Source organism: Clupea harengus, chromosome 16 (assembly GCF_900700415.2).
Source record: "Clupea harengus chromosome 16, Ch_v2.0.2, whole genome shotgun sequence".
In the NCBI taxonomy this organism is placed as follows: Eukaryota; Metazoa; Chordata; class Actinopteri; order Clupeiformes; family Clupeidae; genus Clupea; species Clupea harengus.
Window position 1 is genome coordinate 26,136,516 of NC_045167.1, and position 16,990 is coordinate 26,153,505.

Consider the following 16,990-nt stretch of genomic DNA (forward strand, 5'->3'; position numbering starts at 1 on the left):
AGTACCTCTGCCTCAATAAAGGGGGCGTGCGAGAGCCCACTGGTCGGGTTTATGCTGGTTCTGCCGTTGCTGTTCTTCTACACTTACATTGACCCTGACTGCGAAAATGGAAGATTCTATTGCTAAACTAAATAATTTCTTAAAGCAACTTTCAATCAAAACGTGAAGTGATCAATGGGATCAATGGGAGACCAATGCCGAATACCAATAATTTGGTTTTGGACGTACAGCGGCAGCTCCGTTGATTTCTCATTATTTCTCTTAGGATTGTTTTATGTCTATGTGAAGCCATTTAACATCACACAAGTGGTTGTGATCACTTTGAACCCAAGACCCAACCCAAGCTGATTTTGAGAAATTAAACTTAAATTGCAGCTAAAGTTGCGTCCTGGTTGCTATGGTTATCCAGTTGCTACGCTAGCTAATTCGCTAGCTAAGGCAACTTAATAACCTTAAACGATTTAATTGGAAGAGTTCAATTTGCATGAAATGATAGCTGGTTATCTAGCTGATGTTATAGTCTCCTCGATTTAACTCTTAGAATTATAATGGGAAAGGGTAGAAACCCTCAGGGTGCTTGTGCAACTTCGTATGAAAGAGTTCAAATTTACGAGTTCATATTCATGAGTGCATTTTCACATATATTAACACCAGTTAATCACAAACTAGCAGCTGCCAACTGTACGTACCTTACCTATACCTGTGTAGATAATGCTGATATGAAAAACAACCAGTAGTCAATGTGCAAGCTGCCAATTGAATGGTGATTTAAGATACCGTACTCTATTGGGTTTATGTATTTGTAAATCTGACTCTGAAAGAGGCAGTGCCTCACCAGCAACGAACCCCACCGCACGTCACTGCATAACATAGTATGTAGCCCAGCTAGAAAATATTATCTCGTTTCCAGCACCGTTGAACTCCAGCCGCGAAAGCCAGTAGGCACGAGCACTATAGAAGAACATTTAACTATAATTTGCTTACTTTAGTAAGATATCGATATATTTCGTCTCACCTGCCATTTTACAAGCAGAGAGTGGAGTTTAATTTGTGTTTTGATGAAGAGCTTCGGTGAGTTTATCTATTTCATACTGTAACTATTTCATAGGCCTACTGTAACTTATGTCAAACTCCAAGAGCATATACAAAACCAGTCGAAGCATTTATTTAACACTACAACCTTTTATTTCTCAAATATACATTGTATTTTCATGTTTTGTGTTTGTATCGTAGTAGCTATAACTTGTTTGAAACCGTGTATTGAAGCCGTATAGCTAACGTGGTTATGGTTGAATGTTAGTTGCTCATGACATTTGGTTAGACAAGGTAAAACATGTCACTTTGACAGAAATTCAACAGTAATATGTATTTGATCTGTTGTTATGCATTTTACACGACTGAGAATGGGTTTATCACCGAGTTATATGTGTATACTGTTCATACGGGTTTTGTTGGCCAGGCAGGCTAATTGCATTTGGGTATAACTTAACGCCTGCTCAGCAGCCGTTAGGTAGCCACCTTTTAGGGCAGTTTCGGGTTTCTACCTGTAGATTTAAGATATTAGAGTAAAGCTTTACGTAGATTTCATTTACAGAATATTAACCCTGGAATCTATTACACTGTTGTGTAGATTGGGTTTTATGTTGGGATTGAAGAAGACACAGACACGATGGCGAGCCTTCCCACGGAGATCTTTACATCCTGCGCATGGAGCATCTAACCTGTGACAGCCTGGCCAGCTGCCATAAGGTTTCTTCAACTACAGTTTGAACCCGAACTTTACAGCTTTGCGCCTGGACATATCAAGTTCAATACTTTTCACACTGAGAAATCCTTTTGCATACACAAACACAAGGACTGTTAAGTGACTGATTTTCCACACTGGTTCTCATACTGGTTTTGCTGCATTGTTTCTTTTTGAGCATACTGAATTGGTGCACTGTTTCTTATAGTGTATACTTACTCACTGCAGTGATTCATATAGAGTGCATTTATTTTTTATGCTTTATTTCAAATTGAATGTACATGTCGGTGCATATGTATATGTTTTGTTGTTTTCTTTTCTTTAATTATTCATTTACACACACTCATTCATACATTCACCGCATCATATTCAAATCTCTACTTTAACATATCAAGGAAACTGTACAAAATAAAGTGTTTACGTTTTGCAAACTTTTTGTTATAATTGTAATTTCAACTCTCGAATCTAATATCTTCGCTAGTGTAGCTTTTCTAGTGGTCCATACAACACGGGTGCTACAATAACATAACATGACATATACTCTGTACAAGTACTTTACACGTGTTAAACATACAATAACCTATACATATAATAATAACATGTAATTACCCTACTAAATATACAAGATAAATATACAATACAGTATGCTAAACCTATAATAATCTATACATATGACATATAATACACATATATTAACCTATACTAACCTACAGACAAATCCAGTGTGGGAATTACAGGCAGTGCAATGCGCTCACCGATTCTCACCACCTGTGGCCTCCCCGTCAGGAAGTCGAAGATCCATTTGCATAGGTAGGTGCTTAGGTTTACGAGCTTCGAGACGAGTCTGGAGGGGATGATGGTATTTAATGCTGAACTGTAGTCAATGAACAGCATCCTCACAGGTGGGAGAGGGCGGTGTGCATAGTCAGGGCGATGGCATAGTTTGTAGACCTGTTGGACCGGTATGCAAACTGCATCTGTGGTTCTCGCAACAGTGCGTATACGCCGCCGATTCTTTCTTGCAACAGTCACACTCTTAATTGTGTTTGTTCCTGTCGGGCCGATCCGAGTTCTGTTCCCATCACTGGTCTCTGATAAGATGTTCTGTTCCGTGGACGGCGAGACCCTTGGTTTGTGTTGAGATTCATGACATGGAAAATTATGCTCTCCTGAGAGAGGATTTTTTGGAATAAATCAAATTCTCTGTAGGAAGTCTACTATCTCCATCTCTGTCTGGAACTTCAGTCTCACACACGGGAATCCCTCTCTCAGACACCGAAGAGCATCTCTCCCTCACACACACACACGATAGAGGATCTCACCCTCTCACATCTCTCTGTTCCTCTCTCTCTCTCCCACACACACACACGGGATCTCTCTCTCTCTTGCTCACTTACAGTTCCTTGCATTAGTATTCCTTGGATGTTTTACCCTTTTATTACTTTTATAAATCAATTATGGTCAACATAAGTCGGCTTTTTTGACAAAAAAAACTTCGTTAAAGTCAAAGTGAATACACATTTTTTTATTTAATTGACATTACTTTTAGAAATCTGTTATGTAAAATAAGTGATTGCATAAGTATTCACCCCCTTCAAGTCAGTATTTAGTAGATGCACATTTGGCTGCAATCACAACACTGAGTCTGTGTGGATAAGTCTCAATCAGGCTTACACATCTGGACACTGCAATTTTATTCCATTCTTCCAAGCAAAACTGCTCAAGCTCTGTCAGGTTGCACGGGGATCGGGCGTGAACAGCCCTTTTCGAGTCCAGCCACAAATTCTCCATTGGATTTAGGTCTGGACTTTGACTAGGCCACTCCAGAACATTCACCTTGTTGTCTTTTAAACCATTTCGGTGTATCTTTCGCTGTATGCTTCGGGTCATTGCCTTGCTGAAAAATAAATCTTTTCCCAAGCCGTAGTTCTCTTGCAGACAGAATTAGATTGTCCTCCAGGATTTCCCTGTATTTTGTTGCATTCATTTTACCCTATATCTTTACAAGCCTTTCAGGGCCAGCTGCCGAGAAGCATCCCCAACAGCATGATGCTGCCACCACCATGCTTCACAGTGGGGATGGTGCGTTTGTGGTGATGTGCAGTGCTGGTTTTAGCTGGTAGTAATGACAACACAACTAGGAGTGTCTTAGCAAGAGCAGGACAGAGGAGTATCTTTGACTCGGGGTTAAAGAGCAGCTGGGGTTAGAGTGAGGGATTATGGGACAAGACACGCAGAGGGAGGGAGAGAAGAAGAGAGGGAGGGAGAGAAGAAGAGGGGGAGGGAGAGAAGAAGAGGGAGGGAGGGAGGGAGACAGAGCACGGGTTGGGGAAAAGAGCAGGATAGAGAGGGATACAGAGTCCCAGGATGAGAGTGAAAAGGGAGAGACATAAATAACACTTTCATATGTCCAGAAATATGTCAATATTTAACTGAATCTGAATCATGTATATTAGAATTTGTTGTTTTTTATCATTACCACAATATTTCTGCAAAAAATGCAGTCATGGAATTTATGCATTATTTGCAATTTATTTTATTTAAGTCAATTTCATTTAATGCAAATTTAACCTCAATTTCTGAGAAAAATTCTGTCAAATTCTGTCCCTTTTGAACGCAACAATCCCAACAAACCCTTGCAAGATCCTGGTGACCTTTGACCCCAACAAGCACAACAAAACCTCAAGATCCTGGTGGGATCCCAGTTTTCAGGAATTCCCACCGGAAAAGGAAGCAAATCGTTTTATGTGATGCGCCTCAAACCCACACCTGTGGGGGGCGCCACTGAGGCCTTAACCAGATTAACACACTACACACATCTCAGTCCCACAGGGGGCGCCACTGAGGCGGGTACAGCTCAATCCAGAGACAAATGGCACACATCTCAGTCAGACGTCACCTCTGGCGGCCACCACAGGGGGCGCCATTGAGAGGAGCATGGAGTGACACCACAGACCAGAGACACACACGTCAGTCAGACATCAGATGGGCGGGGCTTAACAGTGGTCTTTAATGAGTCAGAGGTCAAATGCATCGCTTTCCATCGCTTTTAAAACCTCCACATGGTGGCCTAGAGGCAAACGCTCTCAGCACACCCAGCCTAGTGCTGTTAGCATCGCTGCTAGCACACCGAGCCTAGTGCTGTTAGCATTGCTGCTCTCAGCACACCAAGCCTAGTGCTGTTAGCATTGCTGCTAGCGCTGCTGCTACATATGGGGTGCTTAGAGCAGTTAAGAATGTACATCTGTTCAATAGAAAAATAGAAAAAAAAAATATTCTAAAAAATATTTTGTAACAAAATATTTTCTTCTTCTCTAAATTACACAATGTCTATCAAATTAGCCTGACACGAGAGTGTGGGAGAGATTCAGGAGAGGGATTCTATGAAACGTGTGTGTGTGTGTGTGTGTGTGTGTGTGTGTGTGTGTGTCAGGTAGCTTCTTGTAATTTCTGGAAGCTTCATGGTGTAAGCTCAGTCTACGGAGGAAAAATCATGTTATTTGGCATCGTAGAGCTGAGAACCTGGCTAGCTGCTGGTGTCTATGCGGCGGCCATTTTGACCTGTCCCGTGCCGCGGCAGTTTGAGGATAAAATTAGGAGGATCGTTCCCTTTTCATTTATTTGAATAATTTAAAAACAAAACAAACCAGACTAAAAATTTAAATCTTTCCCTCTCTGGCTCTCTCACACACACACACACACGCACGCGCACACACACACACGCTTGCATAATGTGGTCAGCACAGTGCACGGCTTTGGGTTCGTCCTGCGTGGGTCATGTTGAGAGTCAGTAGTGGGGTCGGCCGTCGTCCTTGACGAATCTGGAGATGTAGGCCTCGTAGATCACGTCCAGGAAAGACGAGTCATTCTGAAACACAGGAAGAGAGGAGCCCAGGAGGTCAAACACTGCCCTGTCATAAAGCCCTAAGGTCAAAGGTCAAACACTGCCCCCGTCATAAAGCCCTAAGGTCAAACACTGCCCCGTCTGTTCGCTGGAGAAATAAAGCCCTGTGTGTGTGCGCTGGAGAAATAAAGGCCTGTGTGTGTGCGCTGGAGAAATAAAGGCCTGTGTGTGTGTGCTGGAGAAATAAAGCCCTGTGTGTGTGTGCTGGAGAAATAAAGGCCTGTGTGTGTGCGCTGGAGAAATAAAGGCCTGTGTGTGTGCGCTGGAGAAATAAAGGCCTGTGTGTGTGCGCTGGATAAATAAAGCCCTGTGTGTGTGCGCTGGAGAAATAAAGGCCTGTGTGTGTGCGCTGGAGAAATAAAGGCCTGTGTGTGTGCGCTGGAGAAATAAAGGCCTGTGTGTGTGCGCTGGAGAAATAAAGGCCTGTGTGTGTGCGCTGGAGAAATAAAGCCCTGTGTGTGTGCGCTGGAGTCAGAGGTGTTTGCTGAGGACGCGCGTGGCCCAGCCAGGCCCATTGTTTGCTGGGTAATTACACTCAGTGTGTGTGTGTGTGTGTGTGTGTGTGCCCAGCCAGGCCCAGTGTTTGCTGGGTAATTAATTACACTCAGTGTGTGTTGCCCTCGCATGGGCAGCATTATCCCCATGGCAACCTGGGCAGTCCAGCGCTACAGGAAGAGATCAGAGTCCGAAGGCAAACACTAACAGATGAGCAGATCAGGAGGGTGTGTGTGTGTGTTAACTGACCTGTATGAGGTGTGTGTGTGTATGAGCAGATCCTATTTCACCTGGGCACGCTCAGAGCAGGAGGATGTGTGACTGCTGTGTGCGCTCATCCGCAAGACATGTGTCAGTGTGTGTGTTAAATCACCTGCATGAGGTGTGTGTGTGAGTGTGTGTGTGAACTCATCCGCATCTGAGATTTGTGAGCGTGTGTTAAATAGCCTGTGTGAGGTGTGTAGGTGTTAAATCACCTGCATGACATGTGTGAGCGCGTGTCAACTCTGTGTTAACTGACCTGTATAAGGTGTGTGTGTGTTAACTGACCTGTATAAGGTGTGTGTGTGTGTTAACTGACCTGTATAAGGTGTGTGTGTGTGTGTGTGTGTGTGTGTGTGTGTGTGTGTTAACTGACCTGTATAAGGTGTGTGTGTGTGTGTGTTAACTGACCTGTATGAGATGTGTGTGAGTGTTAACTGACCTGTATGGTGTGTGTGTGTGTGTGTGTGTGTGTGTGTGTGTGTGTGTGTGTTGACTGATCTGTACGGTGTGTGTGTGTGTGTGTGTGTGTGTGTGTGTGTGTGTGTTGACTGATCTGTATGGTGTGTGTGTGTGTGTGTAACTCACCTGTATGAGGTGTGTGAGCGTGGCCTGTAGCTGGCTCCTGCTCAGGACTCTGGGCTCCTCTGGGTGGGGGGCGCTGCGGGGGGGCGGGGCCTGGGAGAAGACGCTGGGGGAGATGAGCAGGGCGGGGCCCACGGGGGCGGGGAGGCTCTGCAGGGAGAACACACACACACACACACAACGTCACACGGGGAGCCCCAAGGAGCTGTGGTGGACATGTTCACACACACACACACGCACACACACGCACGCGCACGCACGCACGCACAGACAAACGGACACACACACACAGACACAGACACAGACACAGACACAGGCACACGGGGAGCCCCAAGGAGCTATGGTGGACATGTTCACACACACACACACACGCACACGCATGCACGCACAAACGGACACACACACACAGACAGACAGACAGGCACAGACACAGACACAGGCACACACACAGACACACAGACAGACAGACACAGGCACAGGCACAGACACAGACACAGACACAGACACAGACACAGAATGTCTGTGTTCTTATAGAGTGTTGGACACATGTGTTATGAGAAGTTGAGATGTTAGTTGGTCGGTGGTGTGTGTGTCATGAGGCCTCACCTGGAAGTGCTGGCTGGAGTTGAGGCCCGCTGGGCCGGCGGTGCTGGTCTCTGTGGGCCGGGTCTGGTTCTGGTTCTGGGGCTGGTGGAAGCAGGGGGCCAGGGGAGGTCGGCTGTGCTCAGGTGCCTGGCTCTGGTTCAGGTTCTGCTCCTGCTGGACCAGCTGTAGGCGCTGCAGGAGCTCATGGGGGGAAACCACACCTGCGCTCACCTGGCCAGGAGGAGGCACACCTGAGCTCACCTGAGCAGGCAACACACCTGGACCCACCTGAGCAGGAGGATGCACCCCTGTGTTGACCTGGCCAGGCTGCAGCACACCTGGGCTCATCTGGAGGAGATGCAGGGCAGCGGGCGGCAGGGGCTTAACGGGGCTGTAGAAGAGAGGCTGGCCGGGGGGCGGGGGAGGGGGCTGCTGGGGGGGGCGGTGCTGGTGGTGGGGAGGCGGGGGCTGATGGGGGTGGGGGGGGGGGGCTGAAGGGGGTACTGGTGGGTTTGGGGCTGCTGGTGCTGGTAGATCTGGGGTTGCTGGTGTTGGTAGAGGTGGGGGTGCTGGTGCTGGTAGACGTGGGGGTGCTGCTGCATGTGCTGCTGGAAGGCGCCCGCTATGGTCACCATGGGGTGCACAGCCTGAAGGCCTGAGAGGAGGGCCAGCTGAGGGGGGGGGTGGGACACGGGGCGACACGGGGCAGAGACAGACGAGGAGGAGGAGGAGGAGGAGGCCGGGGGAGGAGGGTGAGGAGAGAGGGGGTTAGGGAAGAGTTTCTGGAGCGGGTCTCCTCCTCCTCCTCCTCCTCCTCGCTGCAGGCCGTTCTCACACACGCGTTTGTCGGGTGACTCAGTGGGCGGCTGCACCTCTGGCGCCCCCCGCTGGCCACTCATGAGCTTCTGGATGGCAGCGCAGGGCTGGGAGGAGGAGGAGGAGGAGGGTGGGGGGGCCGCGCCCAGCAGAGGGCCCCCCCCAGGGCTGACAGGGACCGCCTGGGCAGAGGGGTCGTCGTAGGACAGGGAGCGCGCCACGGCCGGACGACCTCCGACCCCTGGACTCGGGCCCGAGTGGGACTGAGAGAAGGAGGGCGGGGCTGCAGCCTGAGGGCCGAACAACGAGGCCAGAGAGACGGGCTTGGAGTCTCCATCCTGACAGAGAGAGAGAGAGAGAGAGAGAGAGAGAGAGAGAGAGGGAGAGAGAGAGGGAGAGAGGGAGGAAGAGAGAGACAGAGATGGAGAGAGAGAGGGAGGGAGAGAAAGGGAAATAGAGGGAGGGAGAGAGAAAGGGGGGGTGAAAAGGCAGCAAAAAGAGGAGAGATGAAACATTTCTGTCATATTAAAGAATGCCACACACACAGTTCAGGGCCCACACACACACACACACACACACACACACACAGCTCAGGGCCTACACACGTCAACCACAAAGCATACTGCACTTAAGAAAAACACCCTGAGCTCCAGGTAGCCTGGTTACAGGGGCAAACACACTCTTAAGGGTTGAAACACACCAAACGTGTTTCTAAAAACATGACGCTAGCAAAAGCATTGTTTCCTATGGTACGGCGCGCCTTGCGTGTGCGCCTTTTATCCGCCGCGCATTGCGTCTTTTCGAGCGTTTTTTTAGGTGCGCTTAAAAGTTGAACTATTCTCAACTTTTCAGCGGAGGCGCACCGCTCATCAATGTCACACTCGGCCCAGGCAGGTTGCACACGCAGCTCCGCTTTATAGGCGCTGGGCAAAACAGCCTGGTGCACCTGCGGCTGTTTTGCCTGCCGCACTTTGCCAAGATGATTTTGAAGCGTCTGCGTCTTTAGAAACGCATTTGGTATGTTTCAGCCCTAACTCCACCACACACACTCTAACTCCACACACACACTAACTCCACCAAACACACTCTAAAGCCTGATTTATGGTCGGCCTTTTACGCAGACACTCAAGACAGCACCTCTTGCGAGCACCTCCCCCCTCCGAGCACCTCTCCACGGCTTGCGTGCACCTTCAAATGTTTTAACTATCCGACGAGGCGACGCAAGCCGCACAGAGACCGCAGGGCTGTGATTGGTCCAACCCATCGCTGTTTACCTTGTGGGTAGTAGCATGCTAATATTAGATAGCTGGCTCAGACATCTCGGACGTATTTTTCACCCCTCAGACGTATGTCAGTTACAATAACAGGGGTTTTATCTATTTATCTATTTCTATTTTTTAATCTAAGCAAAACAAAGTCAAACAAACAACTTTCATGTACAAATAAGACCATCTCACATTAACTCCGACACACACACACACACACTAACTCCACCACCCACCCACACACACACACACACACACACAGTAAGCCCCACCAACACACACTAACCCCACCACACACTTAAACACTTAGAGAGAGAGAGAGGTACAGAGAGGTAGAGAGAGTGAGTTAGTGAAAGAGAGGGAGCGCGCGAAAGCGAGAGAGAGAGGTAGAGTGAGAGAGGTAGAGTGAGAGCGGGTGAAAGAGAGAGCGCGAAAGAGAGAGCGAGGTAGAGTGAGAGCGGGTGAAAGAGAGAGCGCGAAAGAGAGAGAGAGAGGGTTCACATTCCTGAGTCCCAGAGTCCAGACAGAGGCAGACATGGTGGCCAGCCAAGGTCCCCTTCCCTTCAGCAGCAACCCATTCAAGGACATTGAAGGACATTGAAGGACTCTCAAGCACCAGCTCAAGTGCATCTGCTCCACGCTACACACTCTGCGGCCTTCACACACACACACACACAGCTGGCCAGGGCCAGACTCACTTCCTGGGCCGGTTCCATGGCTAGAAGCAAAATGGGTCAAATACTGATAACGGTAGAGAGACATAAAGCACATATAAAGAACGCTACCGTGGACACCATGTTTTGTTTTGCTTTTTGCACTCTACTTTCCACTTTACTTTTTTTATATTCATTGTTTATATATTTGCATCGTATATATTGTGTTTTTTGGTTCTTATGTGTAGTACTTTTCCTATGTGTAGTACTTATTGTGTTTCTATGTTTGTATGTTTTATGTTTACTGTATGCACCTTCACACCAGAAAAAATTCCAAGTAGGTGTAAACCTACTTGGCAATAAATCCCATTCTGATTCTGATTCTGATTACGCTATAGTGCCGCGGCTAACAAGGGGAATGCTAACATGGAGACACTCTCTACAAGAGGGAGATCTACGGCCCGATACCAGCTAACCGGCTAACATCAGAACTGCAGTGACTTCCAAATTCTCTCAAATTCAGGCACGTTACAGGACACCCAAGAAACACAGCGACTGTCATGTACCACTAGCGCGTATCAGGTTGGTAATTATCACGTCACCTTGCAGCCCACATATGGTGTGGCCCATACGTCCTGTGTGCAACGTATAACGCATACGTCCTGTGTTCCACGTATAACGCATACATCCTGTGTGCCACGTATAACGCATACATCCTGTGTATAACGCATACATCCTTTGTATAACGCATACGTCCTGTGTGCCACGTATCACGCATACGTCCTGTGTATAACGCATACGTCCTGTGTGCCACGTATCACGCATACATCCTGTGTGCCACGTATAACGCATACATCCTGTGTATAACGCATACATCCTGTGTATAACGCATACATGCTGTGTATAACGCATACATCCTGTGTATAACGCATACGTCCTGTGTGCCACGTATAACGCAGGACAGTATAGAGCAATCTAGTATACGCTCAGTGGGCTCCATCAACGCCAGACCTGCTCCATCTGAATTGCTTTTCCTAAAACAGTCCAACAGCGCACATAATCCATTTCAGCAAATCTGGGGTTGCCCACAGGATTTGTCTAATGCAGCCAATATTTGGAGAGGCTTAATATTGACAGTGCCTCTGTTTTAAGCTCCATAATGCTGATCTCCTGGTGCCACCATGCGGATTTCTCACACGGGCTAATTAGCACGTCAGGCTAACCAGAGCAGACAGCATTGGTGTTCATGTCTGTGGGAGCTGACCTACAGCGCTAGCCTACAGCGCTAGCCCCCCGACTGGCTTTAATGACACCAGGAAGGGGCTTGGCAAGAAGTCTCCCCTCTGCGGTCTAAGGGCGTATAGTTTGACCTCTGCGGTCTGAGGGCGTTTTCACACGTATAGTTTGACCTCTGCGGTCTAAGGGCGTTTTCACACGTATAGTTTGGCTGTCCGAGTCAGTTGGTGAGTTTGTAAGCTTGGAGCGATAATCTCCTTGGTTCGGCTTCTCTTCACACACAGAAAAATCCAAGTGAACCAAAATCAGAGAGGTAGAAGAAAAAACTGCTCTGACTATAAAATGCATCACTTCAAACCATGTGAGAATGTCCACTCCGCTGATTGGTCAGATGTGCCGGGGGCGGAGGCAAAAGGTAAATACAGGAAGAAGGTTCGTGTCCCGGAGGACTAGTGCATATTTCTATGAGAAACATTGCTGTGCAATATAACTCGGAGCAATGGCAGATTTGGCATTTGCTCCGAACTGTGGGGGGGGGGGGGGGGGGGTCCCAGCTGCGGCCCTGCTCTAGGTGTCAGGAGGTCAGAGGTCATGAGTGAGGGGTCAGAGGTCAGGTGGTGTACCTTGTGCTGGAGCAGCCTCTGTCGGTCGGTGGGCTTGAGGGGGATGGGCTTGATGAGGTGAGGGTTGTCGTGGATCGCCCCCCCTCCGCCACCGATCTCCTTGGGCTCGGAGCTCGGCTTGCCCTGAGGACCAGGGAGGACAGCGGGGGTCAAAGGTCAACCACTGCTCTTTCTCTTTCTCTCTCTCAGCAAGAGCATCTTGGTGAGCCTCTGTGAGCATCTGCAGGATGGTTGGTGTGTGTGTGTGTGTGTGTGTGTGTGTCAGTTTGTTGTAAGTGAGTGTATGTGCGCAAATGCGTTTGTGTGTGTGTGTGTAAGTGAGTGTGTGTGGTGGTACCTACCTTGTCATGCTCGTCACCTGCCTCTGTGAGCAACTGCAGGATGGTATTTGCTTGTGTGTACGAGTGTGTGTGTGTGTGTGTGTTATTTACCTTGTCGTACTCGTTCCGTGCTTTGGTAAGCATCTGCAGGATGTCGACCCCTCTGGTGTCGCCGCTGTCCAGAGCTCGGGGGGACACCCACCCACACTGCTGCTGCTGCTGCTGCTGGTGCTGCTGGTGCTGCTGGTGCAGCTGCTGCTCCTGACGAGTCAGACTGAGGGGGGGGGGGGGGGGATAGGGGGGGTTAACACTCTCACTGATGCGGTGATGCATGTTTCATTTCATGCCAGCAGTTATAACAACACATTTTTACGTGTACGTACGATTCCTAGATAAAGTATACAGTATCTTATTTAAACTGGGTTAGGTTAGGGTTGGGGTACGATTTCTAGATATATTGTATATAGTATCTTATTTAAACTGGTTTAGGTTAGGGTTAGGGTACGATTCCTAGATATATTGTATATAGTATCTTATTTAAACTGGTTAGGGTTAGGGTACGATTCCTAGATATATTGTATATAGTATCTTATTTAAACTGGTTTAGGTTAGGGTTAGGGTACGATTCCTAGATATATTGTATATAGGATCTTATTTAAACTGGTTAGGGTTGGGGTACGATTCCTAGATATATATTATATAGTATCCTATAGTATTGAGTATCCTATATTATATAGTATATAGTATCCTATATAAACGGCAGGCAATGACTGTCTTCTGTTCCCTTCATCTGCCGTGAGGGACAGAAGCAGTAGAGTGCTATCAGAGAGACAGGCACTAGAGGGCGCTACTGGGGAGTAGAGCACTGGACTAGACCACTTTCACACACTAGAGGGCGCTACTGGGGAGTAGAGCACTGGACTAGGCCACTTCCACACACTAGAGGGCGCTACAGGGGAGTAGAGCACTGGACTAGACCACTTCTACACACTAGAGGGCGCTACAGGGGAGTAGTGCACTGGACTAGGCCACTTCCACACACTAGAGGGCGCTACAGGGGAGTAGAGCACTGGACTAGACCACTTCCACACACTAGAGGGCGCTACAGGGGAGTAGTGCACTGGACTAGACCACTTCCACACACTAGAGGGCGCTACTGGGGAGTAGTGCACTGGACTAGACCACTTCCACACACTAGAGGGCGCCTCCTGGGAGTAGTGCACTGGTGTACTTCATGTGTAAGATACTCACTGGTGTACTTCATGTGTAAGATACTCACTTCTTCATGAGCTCTGCAATCCGCTGACAGTCAGTCTTATCATAGAACCAGATTCCATGGATGGACACTAGAGAGAGAGAGAGAGTGGGGGGAGGAGGGAGAGAGAGGGGGGGGGAAACTTGAGTGCATGATGAAACCCAGATACCAGCGGCGTGCGCACACACACACACACACACACACACACACACACACACACACACACACACACACACACACACACACACACACACACACACACACACACACACACACAGCTCCTCCACTGGGGAGAGCTGGACTCCCCCAGACATAAACACGCTGCTCAAGAGCAGACAAACTGGGATTAACCAACACATACCATTACACCAACACACCGTCACCTTACCAACACATACCGTCACCTTTAGGGGTGGGAATCTCTTGGCACCTCACGATTCGATTCCGATTCAGAGGTCAACGATTCGATTTTAAACCGATTATCGATTCTAAACCGATTATCGATTATCAATTCTAAACCGGTTAAACGACTATCGATGCATCTCGATTTTTAAAACATTTGAGTTTGCTACTCAGAGTCTCAAATCACTTCCTACTTTGTGTTTGATAATTAAAGAAGATCAACAGATGAATTACCTTCTCTATTTTTTTATTAGAGAAAAAGTTTTTCCTTGTCAAAATTAGGACTTTCTATGAACAATGCAATAATCGATGCAGCTTGCATTTCAACACAAAATGAATGTGTAAAAAAAAAAAAAAAAAAAAAAAAAATGTATTAAAAAATCGATTATGAACTTTTCTGAATCGAGACAGAATCGTTCTAGAGAGAATCGAGAGAAATCGAAGAATCGATTTTTTCCCCCACCTCTAGTCACCTTACCAACACACACCATGATCGGACCAACACACACCATCATCGGACCAACACACACCGTCACCTTACCAACACACATTCCCAATCTAAAGGAGAGACTAGGGATGGGAATCGAGAAGAGAAAAATGCATCCTGATGTCAAACTCTGCTCTCATCCCTGATTGGCCAAGATGGCGGTGTGTTCACATCGCAAGGCTCAGTGTCTCACCAGCTTTTTCAAAATGGTGTTTATTTACTTAACTCTCATCTCGATTCAATCTTTTTCGATATTGTGTTTATTTACTTAACTCTCATCTCGATTCAATCTTTTTCGATATTGTGTTTATTTACTTAACTCTCATCTCGATTCAATCTTTTTCGATATGGTGTTTATTTAGTTAACTCTCATCTCGATTCAATCTTTTTCGATATGGTGTTTATTTACTTAACTCTCATCTCGATTCAATCTTTTTCGATATGGTGTTTATTTACTTAACTCTCATCTCGATTCAATCTTTTTCGATATGGTGTTTATTTAGTTAACTCATCTCGATTCAATCTTTTTCGATATGGTGTTTATTTACTTAACTCTCATCTCGATTCAATCTTTTTCGATATGGTGTTTATTTAGTTAACTCTCATCTCGATTCAATCTTTTTCGATATGGTGATTATTTACTTAACTCTCATCTCGATTCAATCTTTTTCGATATGGTGTTTATTTAGTTAACTCTCATCTCGATTCAATCTTTTTCGATATGGTGTTTATTTACTTAACTCTCACCTCGATTCAATCTTTTTCGATATGGTGTTTATTTACTTAACTCTCATCTCGATTCAATCTTGCGAACCTCAGCTACAACAGACCGACACTGCTTGACATTGATCATTTTTATAAACGTTAGTCATTCTAATTTATTTTTCTATGTTCAAATGTTATTAGGCAGATATTGAACACTGATGATAAAACAGCTGCGCTGGTGCTGAGGAGAATCAATAATGGCACTGGTATCAATGTTAGAACTCCCCCCACCCCTATTGAAGACTGATCCCGACACTCCACTACCATTCCAGGAGCTCGTTCCCAGACCCAGAGAGGATTTCCCACCAGAGGAATGGGAAGAGGACACGAAGACCAGTCACTCACACACACACACACACACACACACACTCTCCCATGGGTGTAGCTGGAAGGACGGTGGGCTACGTGACTGGCACTAGAGCACTGTGCTCTCTCTTGCTCGCCCTGTCTCGCTACATACTATTTGGGGTGTATGACTGACGCAGACTGAGAGGGGGGGGGGGGGTTACTGTAGGGGGGGGGGGGGGGCAGAACACTCTCCATCACCCCCCATCACAGCACACACACACTAAAGGAGATAAGACCATGCAAACACACACACACACACACACACAGACACTCAGGACAGCTCTACTGGACACACAGGGGACAGATAGGAAGGTGAATGATAAAGAGGGGGAAGTGGAACAACGAGAGAGAGAAAGAGAGGCAGAGAGTTGACTGTGTGTGTGTGTGTGGGCCTCACCCAACACACACACACACACCGCTGCTGGAGCCCAGAGACACATGCAATCACTGCTCGGAGACACACACACACACACACACACACACACACACACACACACACACACACACACACACACACACACACACACACACACACCGCTGCTGCTGGAACCCAGAGACACATGCAATCGCTGCTGGGAGAGAGAGAGACACACACACACACACACACACACACAACGTTCCCTGGGAAACTAACAGGAGTGGCCAGGGGACATATTTATCACAGGAGACTGACAGCACCCACATCTACCAGGACTAGAGAAAGAGAAAGAAAGAGGGAGAGAAAGAGAGAGAAGAGAGAGAGAGAAAAACTGACAACATCTACATCTACCAGGACTACAGAAAAAGAGAGAGAAAGAGAGAGGAGAGAGAGAGAGGGAGGGAGAGCGAGAGAGAGAGAAACTGACAACATCCACATCTACCAGGACTACAGAAAGAGGGAGAGAAGGAGGCAGAGAGAGGAGAGAGAGAGAGAGAGGAGAGGAGAGAGAGAGAGGGAGGGAGGGAGAGAGGGCTGATCTTGTCTATGGTAAGGGGCCGGCCGGCCAGGACTGACTGACTCACTCACTCACTCTTACACACACACTCACACACACACGTGGTCTCCAGCGCTACAGAGCAGAGATAGCCGGGCACCCAGAGCCTGGACACACACGGGCACCCAGACCACGGGCACCCAGACCACGGGCATTCCATCTGGAACTTAGGATTTGGAATCTGGGATCTAGGATTTGGAATTTGGGATCTAGGATTTGGAATCTGGGATCTAGGATTTGGAATCTGGGATCTAGGATTTGGAATTTGCCGG

General features: G+C 47.5%; 1 protein-coding gene across 1 annotated transcript; it reads right to left on the reverse strand.

The window, feature by feature from the left end:
- Nucleotides 1–4,732: 4,732 nt before the first annotated feature.
- dcp1b (decapping mRNA 1B) lies at nucleotides 4,733–12,631 on the reverse strand. Its single transcript, XM_031582614.1, has 7 exons — nucleotides 12,599–12,631; nucleotides 12,168–12,290; nucleotides 8,414–8,680; nucleotides 8,159–8,245; nucleotides 7,596–8,042; nucleotides 6,993–7,139; nucleotides 4,733–5,612 (listed from the first exon to the last, which is right to left on the reverse strand). Exons 1-7 carry the CDS (start codon nucleotides 12,629–12,631, stop codon nucleotides 5,532–5,534), a joined length of 1,185 nt encoding a protein of 394 aa, XP_031438474.1. The 3' UTR covers nucleotides 4,733–5,531.
- Nucleotides 12,632–16,990: the final 4,359 nt, after the last annotated feature.